This window comes from Quercus robur, chromosome 9, assembly GCF_932294415.1.
Source record: "Quercus robur chromosome 9, dhQueRobu3.1, whole genome shotgun sequence".
Lineage (NCBI taxonomy): Eukaryota > Viridiplantae > Streptophyta > Magnoliopsida > Fagales > Fagaceae > Quercus > Quercus robur.
In genome coordinates this window covers 3,459,631-3,477,737 of record NC_065542.1, presented here as the reverse complement: position 1 = coordinate 3,477,737, position 18,107 = coordinate 3,459,631, and the positions used below count along the sequence as shown (strand labels likewise).

The following is an 18,107-nucleotide window of genomic DNA, read 5'->3' as shown; positions in this document are numbered from 1 at the left end:
AAGCAAAATCACCTAGTCTTTTCAAGCAAAAAAAATGGTTAATTTCTGCCATGCTGCAAAAACATGACCATTTGGTTTCATCCAAGGTTAGGCAAAACATATTAAGAAATCTCATTAGTACTTGTTCTTTTTTTTCAATGAATATCACCAGTGAACTTATTGAAACTCTCATATAGCTCATGATGCAATTCCATTTGCAAAGTCAAAAATTTTTATGAAGGGGTTCCACTGAATTTTTAGATTACATTTTCAATCTTCAGATATTATAGATTCTCCAAAAAAGAAATATTCAGATATTAAAAATAATTTTAAACAGTTATATCTAAAATCAGCAATAAGCCTTCAACTGCCTTCTAAATCCTACCACACCCCCCCCCCCTTCCCTTCCTTTTCCTTTTTTATTAATCTCTTTTCAACGAACGCGACGAGCTTTCTCTTCCTGTCCTATCCCTAACGATTTTTGGGCATTTGCTATACCTTCTGGATCTGCAATACAACAAATCACATAAACTACATTACAAATCGAAAAATCAGCTATTCTATAACAATCATCAATGCATTAATGGAAGGGAAACATGTCAAAGGTTTGATCACATGAAACAATATATATATATATATATTTTTTTTTTTTCACTTTCAAAGAACTTGGGTGCAATCATGAGACCAAGTTAGCTATTGTTTGAAAAGATCAAACCAAAATATAGACTCAGGTGAAATGCCTTTACCAATTCTGAGTTTAAAAGTTTTGCAAGGTAAAATACTTGATTGGACATTGAAAATCTCTCTAAACCAGTTGTATTCCCTGAATTTATATTTCTTAGCCCTTCTAAAAGATGTAGGAGCCAAGCCCATTGTAACTTCCAGTGAAGTTATAGACTTGATAGCATATGCATTGAAAAAAGGTTCAGATGCTCCACAAGCATACTCATTATGCTCCAGAAATTGCACAACTCTAGGTTCAGTGAAACAAATAGATTACTAGAAAATGAAAAATAAAAGAGCCAGAAGGAGGAAAAACAGAAGCTGCAGAAGAAGACTAGGAAAAAGAACCCTCAAAAGTAATTAAGAGTGACATCGTTATCTTGTTCTATAGAATTTCTAATATATACCATCTTCTCTGCTACCCATAAATGGCACAAAGTAATCAATACTCACCAAAAAACTGCGTGAAAATGCGAGTGAAGAAGTTCAAGTTGCGGGAAACATTGTAGGCCATGGCAGGTGGAAGAGGTTTCACAATGGTGTCAATGCTAAATACTCGTTGAAGAAACTGCATACACAAAACTCAAAAGAAGTATCATATCACAAACTCAATTATGAACGGATTTAGATGCAAAATTATACAAAGTTAGCAGATGGAAGAAGAAAAGAGGAGTAAAGATATTATTGAGAGCCAAACAAACATAGATGTAAACTGAATAATTCCAAGCAGTGAGTGATGGATAGGCTATAAAAGTCTCAAGCAACAGAAAAACAGAACATGACAATAAAGACTATATCAATTAATTGATATACATCCTACAGACATGCCCTTGCCCATAATAACAATGTGGATATTGATGGCATTCACACACACAAAAAAATACCCTCAATCAATTTCAGTGATCTACATCATAGAAGGCACAAATATGTAACCTCACTTCACAAAACTGAGGCTTCAACCATATTAAGAATCAACTATATGAAGCTTCAATAATAAGAAGCTTCAACCTCATGTTAATTGCCTTACCACTTATAACAAAAGCTTAAACAATTAAGAAATAGTAGATTTAATCATCTAACCATTATTACAACACTTTCTCTCACAAGTGGGTCAATACTACCCTTTAATAAGTAGAGCCCAACAGATTTGATTGTGAATTTTTTTTAATTGAGAGGGTAGAACAAAGATAGGGTTAACTCAAGACCACCTAATTTGATACTATAATAAACTATCAGATGTCACAAAAGCTTAAACCGTTAGAAAATAGTGAGCTTAATCATTTAACTATTACTCTAATTGTTTGAAACAAAATGACCTGCCATTTTCTATCAACTTGAAACCCTATATTGGGTAAAAGTTCTCATCCACTACAAGAATAAATTTCTTCTTTCTTTCCTTCTGCTTTCAGTTTTCCTTGCTGGGTAGAAGTTATCAACCACTACTACAATGGGTTATCCCCAGTTGTATTTCTAATTTGGCGTATTATAGTAATACTGAGGTTTTGAGTAGTTTAACCCAGAGATATCATAGAGTTGCAACACATTGGCCAACTGGTAGGAGCTCACATTCCCCATTCATCCTTAAACAAATTAAAAATCTCTCATATAACACATAACTCAAATCTATTAAAGCACACAATTGAGAACAACCAGGAATCCCCCAACAATGCAAAAGGGTACACTACTAATGACAAAGACATGAACTTTAAACAACCAATAGCAAGTAATCAGGAAACAAAGAATTGGTTAAGCAAAGATACACAAATTAAACCAAGTAATCCAGAATTTTCTCAACTGGGTAACCAAAGAAACACAATTTAAAGCAAGAAATCAAGAATTCTCTCAACTGGGTAAAGAAAAAAAAAAAAAACAAGAAACAAGTGCATCACTGACTCGGCTCCAGGCTGCTGCTTTGTGACTTTGAGCTTCGCGTCTTGGAACTCTTCCGTGGCTTCCTCTTCGCCCCTCCATGGCGCCGATGACATCAACTTCTTCTTCCCAATTGCCATTTTTATTCAATCGGAGTTTACAGAGAGAGAGAGGTGCAGTGTTGTTGTTAATTTGTATAGGTGATAAGGTTTGTGTTGGGCTTTGTGGGTTATTGTTGTTTGCATTCTATGTTAGGTTAAAGCCCATTCCTGTTTAGGGTAACCTTTAAATAAGAGGGAATAGTTATAGTCTTAAGCTTCATGTTTGGTTAGGGGCATCTAATTGATGAAGATTAATGATTTAATATTACAGATGCAACAATTTTCAAAATAGTAGACTTGTCCCTTATAAAAAAAAAAAAAAAAATAAAAAATAGTAGACTTGTCAGGTTTTTATTGATTCTTAAATGGGTCCTATTTTTATTTACTTATCTAGTTACTTTGACAATTGCAAAATTTTTTGTACATTTTGGACTTGTTGTTTTTCATGAATATGATGTTTTGGAACTTTAACGCATGCATATGTAACTATAAGTATACCTTTAAATCTATAAGTTCCTAAAAAAATACTAATCTATAAGTTCCCCCAAAAATGTGAGTTCATAATGATTGCTTAGGTCAAGTCACCAAATTAGTTTTTGGTGTAATAAGGTTTTGGGGGAATCTAGATGCACTTTAGTATTTAGATTCCCCTTAAGCTATTTGCAATAAAATATGGGAATGTATCTTTTCAAAATTGATGTAATTGTAAATGTTTATTTAAACCAAATGATTTGTCAATGCTTGTGCAACTCAAAATTGATGGTGCAAAAATGGGGAATGGAGATCTAGTTATTTTCACATGTTAGCCCCTGTAGTGTGTCCAATTCTTGGAGTTCCATGTTGATTAGCAATGTACCCATATTTGAGTTTATATGCACTATTATGCACTTCTCTTGATATCTTTTAGACAAGAGACCTAGCTTTGGCATATGGCCTTATCTATACTATACATGTGCTGACGTGCATCCTATCTTGTCTCTCACAGATGTGAATTTGGTTCAAACCGTTCCGTTTTGCTTTGACACATTTATCTTTCCTTATTTTCTAGACTTTTTGCTATTGGGCTTTTTATAGCCATCTGTGAACATTAGAACCTGAGACAGGAGCCTGGAAAACACATGTGCTTACCATTGAGGCAACATACATTTTTTCAATGTATTTTACCTATAATAATATATATCGGTTGGTTTCAGTTTGGTTCTGTGTAATAATATATATAGGTCCACATCTATCCAAAAAAAAAAAATATATATATATATAGGTCCACAATAAATTATTTATTTATTTGTTATTTTTTTTATTCAAGTTGGGCTTACACACACACATATATATATATATATATATATATATATATATATATATATATAAATTTCTTGATTAATTTATTTTAAAATTATTTTAGTAAAACTTAAAATGATGTTGTTATTAATATATATTTAATAAAAAATGACCGATAAACCTTTCAAATTACAACCACATAAAACGTGATTAAAAAAAAAAAAAAAAAAACAGGGCCGCAGCTTGCAGGTCCTTTTATTAATCTTATTGGCACAACCATATGTGAAGACCCAGAGTTTTGGAACCAGTTATATAGGTTACAATTACCTTGTAAAATGATTATTGTTCCTTGGAGAATTTAATTGAATTTTCTTATTGTGAGGGCAAAATTGAGAAGGCATCTAATGACTTAGTTCTTTGAGTCAAAGATACTGAAAGACCATATTTTGTTTTTTTCCTTTTCATCTAGAGAAATCTGGTTTGGTTTGATCAGTACATTAGAACTGATTTCATTTAGCCTTATTTGATTCAGGCATTGTTGAAGAGATGGACAAAGAGAGGGAGATTTGGGGATCTTAAAGTACTTCTCATAGTTTTTTTTTTTTTTTTTTTTTTTTTTTTTTTTTTTTTTTTTTCTCTCTCTCTCTCTCTCTATTTATGGTATATTTGGACTTATAAGAACAAGACAACCATGAAGAAAGAGCCTTTCTCTGCCACTAATATGGTCTTGTATTGTAAAAGTTTGATTTCAATGTGCAGGGTAATGGAAGTAACAAAGAGGTGGTGGCAGAGCTGATGGAGGACATTCAGATGTTTAGGAATAGTTGAAATGTTTGGGTTCGGACAAATGGACAATCATCCTCTGGCAGAGCCTCAATCTCTAGCAACCATTGCTCCTTACTTCTTTATGAACATTAGCTTCAATAATACGCAGTGCACTCTCTTAATCTTGTATATTTTTATTCTACTGTTGTTTTTATTCCTTTGTAGTTTGTATCATTATATCATGCCTCAAATCCACCACCAAAATCATTAATTTCTTTAGAACAAAATAGAAATCCACAGAATATTCAAATTACATTTTGCTGTTTAGTGAGAAATTCCTTATTATTTATGTTGATGACGACAAACTTTGCCCCGGCTAACATTTTATTCTCTCATAATTATCTTCCGTTTTGTTTAACATAGTTGAATAATTTTTTGTCTTTCTTTTCTCACTGCTCGCTTTCACACCTACTTTATTTAAACAATTGAGTTGTTAACCTCACTGAGGATGTGCATGCTTGCACTTAACTATACCTCTTTGATTCCAAAACCCAATGCCCATTCTTAAATTTAACAAGAAAATTAGTAGAGTAGTACTAGTAATTGTTCAGGATTCTTCTTTAAGACATGAATAGCCCACCACAGAAGTTCTTGTTTTGAATTTTATGGCTTTGAGTTAAATGGCACTGCTTTTCTTATTTATTGCCACGACGACGTTTTGTCTTCAGTTACTACTGTTATTTTACGAAGCAACATTGTTTTGTCATTGTTGGTCCTTGCCAGATGTCAATGCCTCATTGGCTCCACGTTATTTGTAAATTCTGTTAATTCTGTTAGAGTTACAACGGCTAGTATGTTAGTTATATCTTTGCAATTGTCATTGAGTGATTTTTTTTTTTCCTCAAATCAAATTTTGTTGTTTTCTCTCTCTTTATGTTGCACGCCTTTTTTGTTTTACTTTGTTTACTGTGACATTCAATAAGTGAGAACACTCAGAAGGAGAAGAAAATTGCAAGGTAAGTTTCAATTCAAGGTTCGGAAACATAAATAGTGGTGAGTATCATAATATACTAAGATAGTAGTTGTATATGTGCAGTTATTCTTTGTGATTAAAAAACCTCAATGCGAAAACAATTTATCTTATTGAGATGCAACAGTTTACATTGTAATAAGGTAACTTTAAGATGGTATCTGTCTTCTATTATAAATTTAAAAGATAGTAGTTGTATATGTGCAGTTATTCTTTGTGATTAAAAAACCTCAATGCGAAAACAATTTATCTTATTGACATGCAATAGTTCACATTGTAACAATGTAACTTTAAGATGGTATCTGTCTTCTATTATAAATTTAAAAGATAATTGTACATATGAAGATGAAAATTACATATAACATGAAAAATTTAACTCTTAAGAAACTAAGTTGTAAGACAATTTTCCTTACCAGCTCATAGTCATGTCCTAAGTAATGTTGTTTAACAAGTTGATGAATATTAGCAGGGCTGGCCCAAGAAAATTTGGGGCCTAAGATGAAAATTTTATATGGGACATTTTTATATGTAAACATTAATTTGATGTAAATATAGAAATTGGTGAATAATACTAACTAAACTAAGGTTAATTTCATATAGAGGATTGAATATCACAGTTGAACCATAAATTTAAACAAAAAGAACTAAAAAAATATTATTTTTTTTAAAAAGAAACTTACTTTAACTTGGATATGACTATGCATAGTCAAGTCCATCTGTAATCTAAATTTTAATTTTATATATTCTTTTTAAGAGAAAAAGATAGATAGATATTATTTGGTATGTGGCATTGTAAGAGATTAATTTACAAAAATTATGGTCTCAAACTATTAGAGGAGATTAGTCATCATTGATGATCTATCACATTTGTAGCATCCTTTTTTTTAGGGTTTCAATTGGTTTAAATTTCTATTGGTCTCCTATTTTGGAAGCCTTGTTAGAAATGGAAGAAAAAAAATACTAAAGATATTACAAAAAGTTCACAATATAATGTGATAATGACTATAATAGATGAATTTCAACAACTTAATTTATTTGTATTTGAATTACTTTTTTTGTGATTGGTGATATGTCAATTAAACCTATAGTAAAATTTGTGATATTTTTAGCATCACTCTTAAAAAAAAAGTATGAATTATTTAAAAAATGTTATATTTTTATAAAATTTTTGGCATTTTAGGAAGGGAGATGAGGCCTTTTTTTAATAGGGATTTTTTTTTTTTTAATTTTTTTGTGAGGCCTTAGGCCTAGGCCTTGGGCCAGCCTTGTATATTAGTCACCATTAGGTTAATCTGTCAGTGTGTCATATTTACCTCTTTTCAAAAGCGTGGAAACTAAAAGACTAGAGTCACCATTAGGTTAAACACTAAAGTAAAAAACAAGTAGAAAGTGGACCAAGACTAAATAATATGAGAGCATTCTCATCAGCTCTTTTATAAAAAAATGTTATTTTGACACATCAAAAGCCTTCTTTATTATTTTACCACATCATTTTATAATTCACTATATATCAAATCTTCCATTTTAATATTACACCACATTAAAAAAATAAAATAAAACCCAACTATATTAAAAAAATAAATAAAAACAAAAACCAAATCAACCACATCCCACCACCACCGGCCATCACCTCCATAGCCCACCACCACCACTGCCACTATCACCGCCCATAGCCCACAACCCACCACCACCCAAATCAACTGAACCACCACCTGCCACCTACAATTTAGAAAACAAACACAGAACTCATACCACCCCCACAGCCCACCATCACCCACAGCTCACCCATCATATTAGAACCCACCATCACCACCACTACAACCCACCTCTACTGCAAACCAACCACCACAATCAACCCACAACCGCCACAATTACTCACCAATATCAAATCAACCCAAATTGCAGCAAAAAAAAAAAAAAAAAATCCACAACCAGAGAGAGGCAGAGTGAAAGGCGGACAGAGAGGAGAGGGAAGATGGTGATTGATCGGCTGTGATTGGAGAAGGTGAGACCGTGAGTGAGATCGAGCGTGGCTGAGTGAGATCAATGGTGGCTGACGATATTGACAGCAGCTAAGCGAGTTGAACTATAGGCGAGATCGGCGGCGGCGGCTTCAAAGGGTGAGAGAGATTGAGAGGAATCGGTGAGAGGAACAGAGGTAACAAAGAGGGAACCGATGAGAGAGAAGAGAAAAGAATAAAGTGAAGAGAGAGGAGAGACAAAAGAGAATAAAAAATATTAAAATTTATTCAATTTTTTCCGTACACTCTCATATTTAAGACTGTACTGTTCGCTCATGCCAAATATTTTGGCATTTACAACACCTGATAAGAGTGGTTTTTTGGTGTTTGGTGTGTCAAATACCAAATATTTGGCATTTGACACCCCTGATGATAGTGCTCTATTGTTAAGAATAAACGTAGAAAACGGATTGAATTTTTAGCGAAAGTTACTGCATACATTATTGGTCATCCATTTACTCTAAAAACAATCATGCAGTCCACATTATAATGATGTCTACTTTGAAGAAAGTAATATCAAACAAAACTTCAAGGCAGGAGTTATATCCTATTGTACTATTTCCAAGAACGTAGAAAGTGGGCTAGGCTTGAAGACCAACGAAGCAGTTGACCTAGTGCCATCTTTCCGAAAAATGGGTCATGGTCAACACAAAAATCAAAAGGAGGAAGTGCATAGAATTTACTTGGCTCCATGAGATAATTTCCCCTGAAATTGGAAGTGGCCCAAAGTAGAACACACTACATGCTTTTAGCAGATAACCATGAAGCTACACCTATTGTCCCCATTCCCCAAATTAAAAAATAAAATCCTATGGCCCCTAAAAACTCACTATTGTAAAATTTAATATAACCTTAGTATACAAACATATATTGAAAAGAATTTAATGGCTCCAAAATATGATAGAAGCAATCTCAACAGAAAATGTTATGTCACTCTTTGCTAATGATGGGCCATTATATGGCAAAATACACTTACAAACATTCCACCCTAGAAGATGCAAATTAGCATTCCACACTTACAAGCATAGAACCAATTGTTTCAATTGCAGGACTTCGGAGTTAATTCCAGTAATCATTGTTCTTGTTTAATTGATAGTACAGCTAATTAGTAAGGGGTTGTGTCATTTGTTTAATGCTTGGTCCACCAAACCAAAGTGACCAACTTAGTAAACATATTGTCAAGCATATAATAGCATAAAAGCATTATGAAAAGAGTCCAATTGTTCAACAGTTTGATTTGATAAAATTTCGCCTTCACAAATCTCAATATATATAAGTTTCAAAGTCTGATAATATTTTGATTTTCATTTTAGTGATTTTTATAGATTTTATTTTATGAAAATTATGAAAAGCGTATTCTCTCTCTCTCTCTCTCTCTATATATATATATATATATATATATAGAGAGAGAGAGAGAGAGAGAGAGAGAGAGAGTTAAAGCCAAAGTTTAGAGAAAGTTCAATTAGTCTAATTTTGCATTATGTGTTCCATCTAACTTTTAAATTTTTGTATCTAGTGAATTATTAGGTGCAAAAATAGAATAGTCTAAATCCAATTATATTATAAATTGGATTTCAATTGGAATAAAATTTTCGTGTCTTATCTAATTTTGTAATTTTTGTGGCAAGTGAATTATTGGGTGTAAAATTGAAAAGTCCAAATCCAATTTGATTCTAAATCATATATGTATGTGTAATTGTGATTATTTTTAAATATACCCGATACACATACATGAGATTATACACTAGAAAAGTTATAATTTTGATTTATTTTTATGATCAGTGGAGTAAGTGCCGGGCAATCAAAGAAAGCTCATGTGACACGTTTTAGTCCATCCTAATTGACAGGTTTGAAGAAACCAAAATTCAAAGTCAAGAGTAAATGCATTCAAAGAATAATAACTAGTCCGTGTAGTAGGGATAAAAGAAAAGGTGTTGGAATCATATTTGAGAGCATTGCCTAAGCACAAAAACAAACAGTCTGTATTCAAAAGGTTTTAGAGCTTTACAACAGCCAATAGCTGCAATTCTCCAAATCCGTAAGTTATTACTTTTCTTGCACACGTCCATGTCTTATATTTTTCTCTCCTTGTAATAAAATATATCCACAACAAATTGTTTTTCCTCTTCTCTAATTTATCTTCCTTCTAATTTTTTCTTCAGTTTTAAAATTTTAATGGCATGTACCTATTCTATGAATTGTGCTATACTTTTGAAACAGATGGTGGGGTTGAGGCCTGAGGGTCTGTGCTGGGTTTATGTGGCCGTTGGTCTGTGGGTCAGTGAGTTTTGTGATTTGGACTTGATGGTGGGGTTAGGACTTAGGAATCAAAATCTTGTGTTTAATTAGTTCCGTTTCGAATATAAATGAAAAAGGAAAAACCCAAATACCCAATAAATATTCATCCCACCACCACCACTGAAAGATTTTGATTCGTTGAAATCCAAACATGAATATGTCTCACTCTCACATGTTTGAAAAAATGGGTCAAGGTCAACACAAAAATCAATATATTTACAAGTACTTCACCGTAGAAGATACAGATTAGTATTGCCCTCTAAAAAATGATCACTACTCTAAAAGGAGACAAGTAAAGCTCTAGGGGTATGTCTGTAAATAAACCAAGCTGTCTGGGAGCTTGTTTATGTTTGTTTGTTTAGTAAACAGGCTAAGCTCAAACTCAACTTTAGGCTCGATTATTAAACAGGTCAAGTTCAAACATAATAACGTGTTTGTGAATAGGGCTTGAATTAATTATATATAATTCTATACATTTATATGTATACATGTTTAAAAATATATTTCTATAGACTTGAAATTAGGTTATACAAGTTGGCAAAATAGTTCATATGATATAAAATTATTACTCCTATTTGTAGTTTATTCACAATATAAACAATCCATTTGTAATAACAATAAAAAAAAAATCATAGATTTGTGAAGGGTAAAACATTTTAGTAATGATTTTACTATAAATAAGAAAAAAAATAAATTAATCAAGTAGCTCATGAGTCATGAGTAAGCTTAGCTTGTGTTCAAAATAAAATTTAATAAACAAGCCTTAACTTTTAATACTTGGTTTTGCTCAGCTCATTTACGGCCTAAGAAGGCTAAACTTAGGCCAAGTTTAGCACTTAGGTAATAGAACCAATTGTTTCAATTGCAGGATTTCAGAGTTAATTCCAGCAATTTCAGCATATAAAGAGCCATATGTTTAAATTTTGTCACATATAAAAAAAAAAAAAAAAAAAATTATCTGAAAATGAGATGAACTTTCCCCCCTATATAATGTGCGTACAAACGACCATTGCATAGGCTAATCACATCATAATGGCATATCAAAAAGATAAAGAAATCATGCACAATGGATATCACATCATAACAGTATCTGAATTCTGAACATATAGAATGAAAGCAATATGAATAGAACTTAAATTGGTCAAAAACCACAATAGATAGGACATTGCCTAAGAATAAAAAAAAAGAAAGAAAAAAGAATATATATATATATATAAAAGTTTACAATTTCTTCTAGTATCAGATATCCGGTGGCGTTGTTTCAAGAAGTTTTAGAGCTATATAATCCTTGTGATTCACCAAATCCTAAGTTCTCACTTTTCTTGAATCCATCTCTTTTATTTATTTTCCTTCTAATTTTTTGTTCAATTTTAATTGAATGTACTTTGTTATCTAATAAATTGTGGTTCACGGTTTATCAGAATATTTTCAATGGCTTCTATGGGCACTGAAAGAGCCTCATCATCTTCTTCTTTCACACCTTGTTGGACATATGATGTATTCCTCAGTTTTAGAGGTGAGGATACACGCAATGGTTTTACAGACCATTTATATTTTGCTTTGAAACAAAAAGGCATTTTTACCTTTAGAGATGATGAAAAACTTGAGAGAGGAAAATCAATTTCACCAAAGCTCTTGAAAGCAATTGAAGAATCGAGATTTGCTATTGTCATTCTCTCAAGAAACTATGCATCTTCAATATGGTGCCTAGATGAACTTACAAAGATCATTAAATGCATGAAAGAGACTAGAATGACAATTCTACCTATTTTTTATAAAGTGGATCCATCAGATGTACGAAAGCAGATAGGAACTTTTGCAGAAGCTTTTGTTAAACACAAAAAGGAGAACAAAAAGAAGGTGCAGAAATGGAGAGCTACTTTGAGAGAAGTGGCCAATTTCTCAGGGTGGCATTTGCAGGATGGGTAATTTAATTTAACATTTTTTTTTTTTGTTTTAGATTGAAGAAGAGATTTGAAATCGAATCATACTTAATTCCATGTAAAGTAGTGTAGGAATTAATGATATTTACAAAAAAAATTTGTCAAAATAAAATTTTATTGAAAAAAGAGCTTCAAATCAATTTGTTTACTAGCTTGTAACTTATTTTATAAGTACATTCGCATTTAATGATAAACTTAATTAGATACATATTAGAGGTTCCTATCTATTTTAATAATATTACGTTCTAGAATTGATAACATTTGCTAGAGATGTAAATTATTCATTATTAATTGCCCTATTTTAGTTTAAAAGAACATATTGTTTGCTGAATTATTCTTATACTTAATTAATATTTCTTAACCTAATTTTTGTTATTTTCTTGTAATTATTTATATTTTTCATGTAAGTTGTGAAAGTTGATTTATTATGAAGAGGTAATGAAAAGGTAAAGACAATTTTTAGAATATAGTAAAAAATTTCATAGAAATTTATAATTAAATTAATGATAGTTTTTTTTAATAGATATGATAGGTTTTTTTTTTCTTTTTTCTTTTTTCTTTTTTAGAAAACTTTAAATGGTTAAAATGAGTGTACTAGTTTTTACTAGGCATCAAGTAGAATGAGTAGAAGTGATTTTAATTCGGCTTGACATAGTTCTAAACATACTATAAGTAGTTTAGATCAGAGGGAATTCACACAAAATTAGAAAATGTGAAATCTAATTGATATGATATTTGGCACAAACTTAAAGTGTCATTGGAATCTAATTAGCTTGTAACCTTAGCATAGATACATTTACAATAAATATAATTAGATGCATATCATAATTTTTACATAAGTTTAATATTATGATGGTCATTCCTTGTAGTTAAATTGGCACTCCGCATGCACAAAGTGCTTGAGGGTCTAAGGGGGAAAGGGTTCGAGCTGCGAGGTTAGCAGCATGTTATAATTATTTCTAAAAAAAAAAAAAAAACTCTTAAAATATCATTTTAAGAATATTATTTGGTAAAACTGGCAAATTTTTAATTCTTGTTTATTTTATTTTATAAAATAAAAAATGAAAAAAAATTGTTACTTCTTAACTTAATTTTTTTTTTTGTGATTAATTTTTTTTTTCAAGTGTTCATTTTTAAAATAATATATGAATCACCAAGTTTTAGAGCATCATGTACTTTTTCATTAAAATTCATAGTTCGACCAATAATAAGTTTTTTGTTTTAAAAAGAAAATCCAGATTAGTTTAAATAGATTAGAAGTGGTTTAATATGGGATCCATATAAAAAGGGTTAGAAGTAGTTTTAGAAGCACTTAAAATTTGTCTTGAATAGGTTGTAAGTATTATGCATTCAAAGTTTTACATATAAATATAATATACTTTTACTATGATTTTTTTTGTAAGTTTATATTTATGAAAATACATGTAAAGAAATTTTATACAAAATGAGAGATTGAATGACACAAGGCACAAATTGAAACCCCTTTAAAATATAGAGAAACTTGGCATCAAATTAGTGGACAATTAAACAAAATTGGAGTTCATTTAGAATCTAATTTCGATTCGTAATTGATTTTTAAAATAATTTGCACATTAGTTTAATATATATGATGATTTGGATTTTTATTGAACTTCCACTCCAATATATTATGAGAAATGCTATGTCCACAATATTTTCAGAACAAATCTTAAGTGATAGGTTGTTATTAGCTATTATGAGTGGGCAAAAAAGTAATTTAAGTTGTGGATTCAAATTAGAAGTTTAGAACCAATAACAACTTACCACTCATGATTTATTGTAAAAGTGTTGTGAAAATATTGTGGATGTAGTATTCTCATATAGTATACACATAACTACATTTATAGCGGGGAGGGGCTTAATGATAGTTGTAATAATAATAAGGCAAATAGGTAATTAATTCTATTTGACATATTTCTTTCTTAAATAATTAAAAAATACTCTTCCTTATCTTTAATCTTGTTTTAAACCATAAGCATACCTACATACATGTTCATGATTCTTTCTATTTTGTCTTAAGCCATTTAACTTATAAGTTTCTATTCACTTAACATAATAAAACATTGGATTTCTACTTCTTTTCTTTTCAGACCATTTTTTGTGGTTTGAACTCAAAATATACTGTTCTCTGTTAATTGCAGGCCAGAATCAAAAATTATCCAAAACATTGTGGGAGAGCTATGGCATAAATTGACTTATGCATACTCAAAAGATATCAAAGACCAAGTAGGAATAATTTCTCGAGCGGAGAAATTGAAGTCATGTTTGACTATGGGATTAAATGATGTTCGTATTATAGGGGTTTGGGGAATGGGGGGAATTGGTAAAACAACTCTTGCTAGAGTTGTTTTTCATATGGTTTCTAATAAATTTGAAGGTTGTTGTTTTCTTGCAAATGTTAGGGAAGTTTATGAAAAAGAGGGTTTAGTGCGATTACAAGAACAATTTATTCTTCAAATTTTCAATGAAAGTATGAGTATACAAGATGTTTGTCATGGAGTTTCAGTGATCGAGAATAGGTTACGTCATAAAAGAATTCTTCTAGTTCTTGATGATGTAAATCAATTAGACCAAATAAATAAGTTAGCTGAGAAGCGTATTTGGTTTGGTTTAGGTAGTAGAGTTATCATAACAACAAGGGATAGACATTTACTAGAAATACTTGAAGTAGAAGAAATATTTGACGTTGAAGAATTATAATGAAGCTCTTCATCTTTTGAGTTTGAAAGCTTTTAAAAAAGTCCATCCTCCCAAGGATTATATAGAGGTATCCAAAGATATTGTGTATTATGCTAATGGTCTTCCTTTAGCTATTGAGATTTTGGGTTCTTTTTTGTTCGGTAGAAGTATTGATAAATGGAAAAGTACATTAAATAAGCTTAAAGAATTTCCTAATAATGAAATTCTCAAAGTACTTAAAATAAGTTTTGATGGACTTGATGAGGCAGAGAAGGAAATATTCCTACACATTGCATGTTTCTTTAATCATAAGATCAAAAATGATGTAGTAAAAATACTAGCTTATCTTCACCTTTCCCCTAATGTTGGAATGGAGGTTCTTGTTGAGAAATCTCTCATAAAAGTTTGTGGCAATAGATTGTGGATGCATGATTTACTACAACAAATGGGTAGGGATATAGTTTATCAAGAATGCCCTAAAGAACCTGGAAAGCGTAGCAGACTATGGTCATTTCGGGACATTAACAATGTACTCACAAACAATAAGGTAAGAGGTTACTTTCAAAACTTGAGTGTATACTCTTTTATATTATTTAACAAAGTCTAATATAGAGAAAGTTTGGTCATTCTACATTTTGCAATTCACTAATCCCCTTTGTTTGTGCAGACAAAAACTACAGTAAAGGGTATGAGAGAAACTAAGCATATATCTTATCATATTATTCAGCATATCTTTTTTTTAAAGAATAATGGAGTTTAAATTATAATAGTCTAGTAATAATACATTTTATACAAATCTCTCTTATTCTTATTATTAGGGAACAGAGGCAGTTCAAGGCATAGTACTAGAATTTTATGTACCAGAAATGGTAGATTGGAATCCTGAAGCCTTTGCAAAGCTGCAATATCTAAAATTGCTCAAAATTTGTGGCGTTCATCTTATGAATGATCTTAAACATCTTCCCAATAGCTTAAGATTTCTTGATTGGAAAGGGTACCCTTTGAAATCGTTGCCATCAAGTTTCCAATCAAATGAGCTTGTTGAACTTTGCATGTGTTGTAGCTACATTGAACGACTTTGGAAAGGAACAAAGGTAATTTAGGTAATCTTATACAATTTTTTATTTATTAAGTTTGTTTGTTGAAGACTTTAAGCTAATGTTCTTACACTTTTCTTTTGGTTGCCTTTCAACAGAGTTTTGAGATGTTGAAATTTATCAAGCTGACAAAATCTCAAAAACTTATTGAAACCCCAAACATCATTAAAGTCCCAAATCTTACGACATTAGTTCTTGAAGATTGTATAAATTTACGTACGATTCACCCATCAATTGGAATTCATAAAATGCTTACTATTCTTAATTTAGAAGGATGCAAGAACCTCACAAGCCTTCCAAGCAAGTTTGAAATGGATTGTCTTACGTATCTTAATCTTTCCAGATGCTCAAAAATAAAACAAATTCCAGAATTCGGGAGAAACATGAAACGTGTACACACACTTCTCTTGGGTGGTACTGCAATTACAAAACTACCCACATCAATTGAGCATTTGACTAATCTTGATTCATTGAGTTTATGGGATTGCAAAAATCTTGTGTGTTTACCTAGCACCATTTGTAATTTGAAGTTGGTTAGATTAGTCGATCTTTACGGATGCTCAAAACTAAATAGACTGCCAGAGAACCTAGGGAATGCCGAAAGTCTAGAGCGGTTGTACGTGAGCAGAACTGCTATAAGAAAGGTCCCTTCTTCCATTGGTCTCTTAAAGAATCTTAAAACACTGTCTTTCAATGAATGTAAGGGGTTATCATCGTCGTCATCATCTTATAAATTGTGGAATGAGCTCCTCCCTTTTTATTCAATGCCAAGAAGTCCTGATCCCATGGACGTGCTATTCTCTTCTTTATCAGGTGCATGTTCTTTGACCGGCTTGAACTTAAGCGATTGCAATCTCAAGGTAATATCTGATGATATTGGTTCCTTATTCTCTTTAGAACTTTTGGATCTAAGTGGAAATGATTTTGTTTTCCTTCCGGAAAGCATCATTCAACTTTGGAAATTGAAATGGGTGGTGTTGGATAATTGCACTAGTCTTCAATTGTTGCCAAAGCTTCCATTGAATATTGAATCCATTTATGCCGAAGGTTGTGTTTCACTGGAAATGTTACCAGATCAATTAAAATCAATAGATTTATTGGAACCATCTCTCTTTCTTCACAATTGCTTTAAATTGGCTGACAATCAAAGCTGCATAGACTGGTTTATCTTAGGGATAAAAAAGTCCCTTAAGATCTCTCTCTCTCCCACTGAGAAATATGAAATTGTTATTCCAGGAAGTGAAATGCCAGAGTGGTTTAGGCACCAAAGCATGGGGGCTGAAGTGAATATAAAACAACCCTCTCATTTGTATAATGAGTGGATGGGAATTGTTGTTTGCATTGTGTTTTGTTCACATGATGTTGATCACCAAATCAGTTGCTTAATTCCCCTGTACTGTTCATTGACAGCCAATGGAAAAAGAATGTCTCCTGCACTAGGCAGTAGCTTAATTCCTAAGGTTTTACCAGATCACCTTTGGCTACTCTATGTAACTCCTCAATTCTTCGATGAGAAATCAAATAAATTATTGTCTGAAAGTGATGCGAATGGATTCACTCAGATTGGAATAAAAATTGAAACAGGAGGTCCAGGTGAGGAGGTTAAAAAATGCAGGTTCCGTATGATATACAATAAAGACATAGAAGATCTCGACCGAACAATGGCCCAGCATAGCAACAGCAGCATCTCTCCTTATGAGAGCATGGCTATGATAGTGGAATGTGACAAAGCCAAACGAAGTTGTGATGATTACGATGGGGCTAGACTCAGTGGAGAAGGAAGCTCTAATGACATATCAAACCCAAAAAGGATTAAAAGGCACACAGAAACCCATGGTAACTCTGATTGTGAGGAGTTAAGTGAGTACAAGGATTGTGATGAGGAGTTAAGCGATTGGGACGAATCTAATGAAAGTAACCCGGATGGTTAATCAACTTTTTTCTCTGGTAAGTCACTATCTTTCCTCTTAATTTAAGTTCTGTAGGTTTCTGCATTTTCTTTTTGTTAATGTGATCATTTATTAATGCTTTTGTTGGTGTTTTAAAAACAGAAGAAATAATGTGATCAAAAGCAAGCAAACATCAAAACTGGAAGCTTTTGCTGCCAAATGTACTAGTTTATTGTTCAATCTCATGTTTTTTTTTTTTTTTTTTTTTCTATTTAAAATTAAGCTTCTCACTCCATCAAATTTTCATTAAGTGTAGAATCTCCACAATGTGAAACACACACATTGAATCAAATTAATGTAGAGAGTAGAGAGGAAAGAGATGCAGAGAAATGTGATAGCGAGGACTTGTAAGAGTCC

At 31.8% G+C, this 18,107-nt stretch overlaps 2 protein-coding genes and 1 pseudogene across 2 annotated transcripts; 2 read left to right on the top strand and 1 right to left on the bottom strand.

Moving 5' to 3' along the window:
* Nucleotides 1-193: 193 nt before the first annotated feature.
* LOC126700448 (uncharacterized) lies at nucleotides 194-2,776 on the bottom strand. Its single transcript, XM_050398636.1, has 3 exons — nucleotides 2,596-2,776; nucleotides 1,156-1,270; nucleotides 194-486 (listed from the first exon to the last, which is right to left on the bottom strand). Exons 1-3 carry the CDS (start codon nucleotides 2,671-2,673, stop codon nucleotides 413-415), a joined length of 267 nt encoding a protein of 88 aa, XP_050254593.1. The 5' UTR covers nucleotides 2,674-2,776; the 3' UTR covers nucleotides 194-412.
* Nucleotides 2,777-11,495: 8,719 nt separating this feature from the next.
* LOC126699792 (disease resistance protein RUN1-like) lies at nucleotides 11,496-15,807 on the top strand (annotated as a pseudogene).
* Nucleotides 15,808-16,184: 377 nt separating this feature from the next.
* LOC126699791 (disease resistance protein RPS4B-like) lies at nucleotides 16,185-17,732 on the top strand. The gene has a single exon (XM_050397762.1). It carries the CDS (start codon nucleotides 16,185-16,187, stop codon nucleotides 17,730-17,732), a length of 1,548 nt encoding a protein of 515 aa, XP_050253719.1.
* The last annotated feature ends 375 nt before the right edge of the window (nucleotides 17,733-18,107 follow it).

Bases quoted from the DNA above. Each gene is read 5' to 3' on its own strand.
- LOC126700448 (XM_050398636.1), bottom strand. From the start codon at position 2,673: ATGGAGGGGCGAAGAGGAAGCCACGGAAGAGTTCCAAGACGCGAAGCT. The intron at 1,271-2,595 runs GTCAGTGATGCA...TTGTGTATGCAG, and splicing joins AAGCAGCAGCCTGGAGCCGA to TTTCTTCAACGAGTATTTAG. The intron at 487-1,155 runs GTGAGTATTGAT...GTTGTATTGCAG, and splicing joins CATTTTCACGCAGTTTTTTG to ATCCAGAAGGTATAGCAAAT.
- LOC126699791 (XM_050397762.1), top strand. From the start codon at position 16,185: ATGAAACGTGTACACACACTTCTCTTGGGTGGTACTGCAATTACAAAA.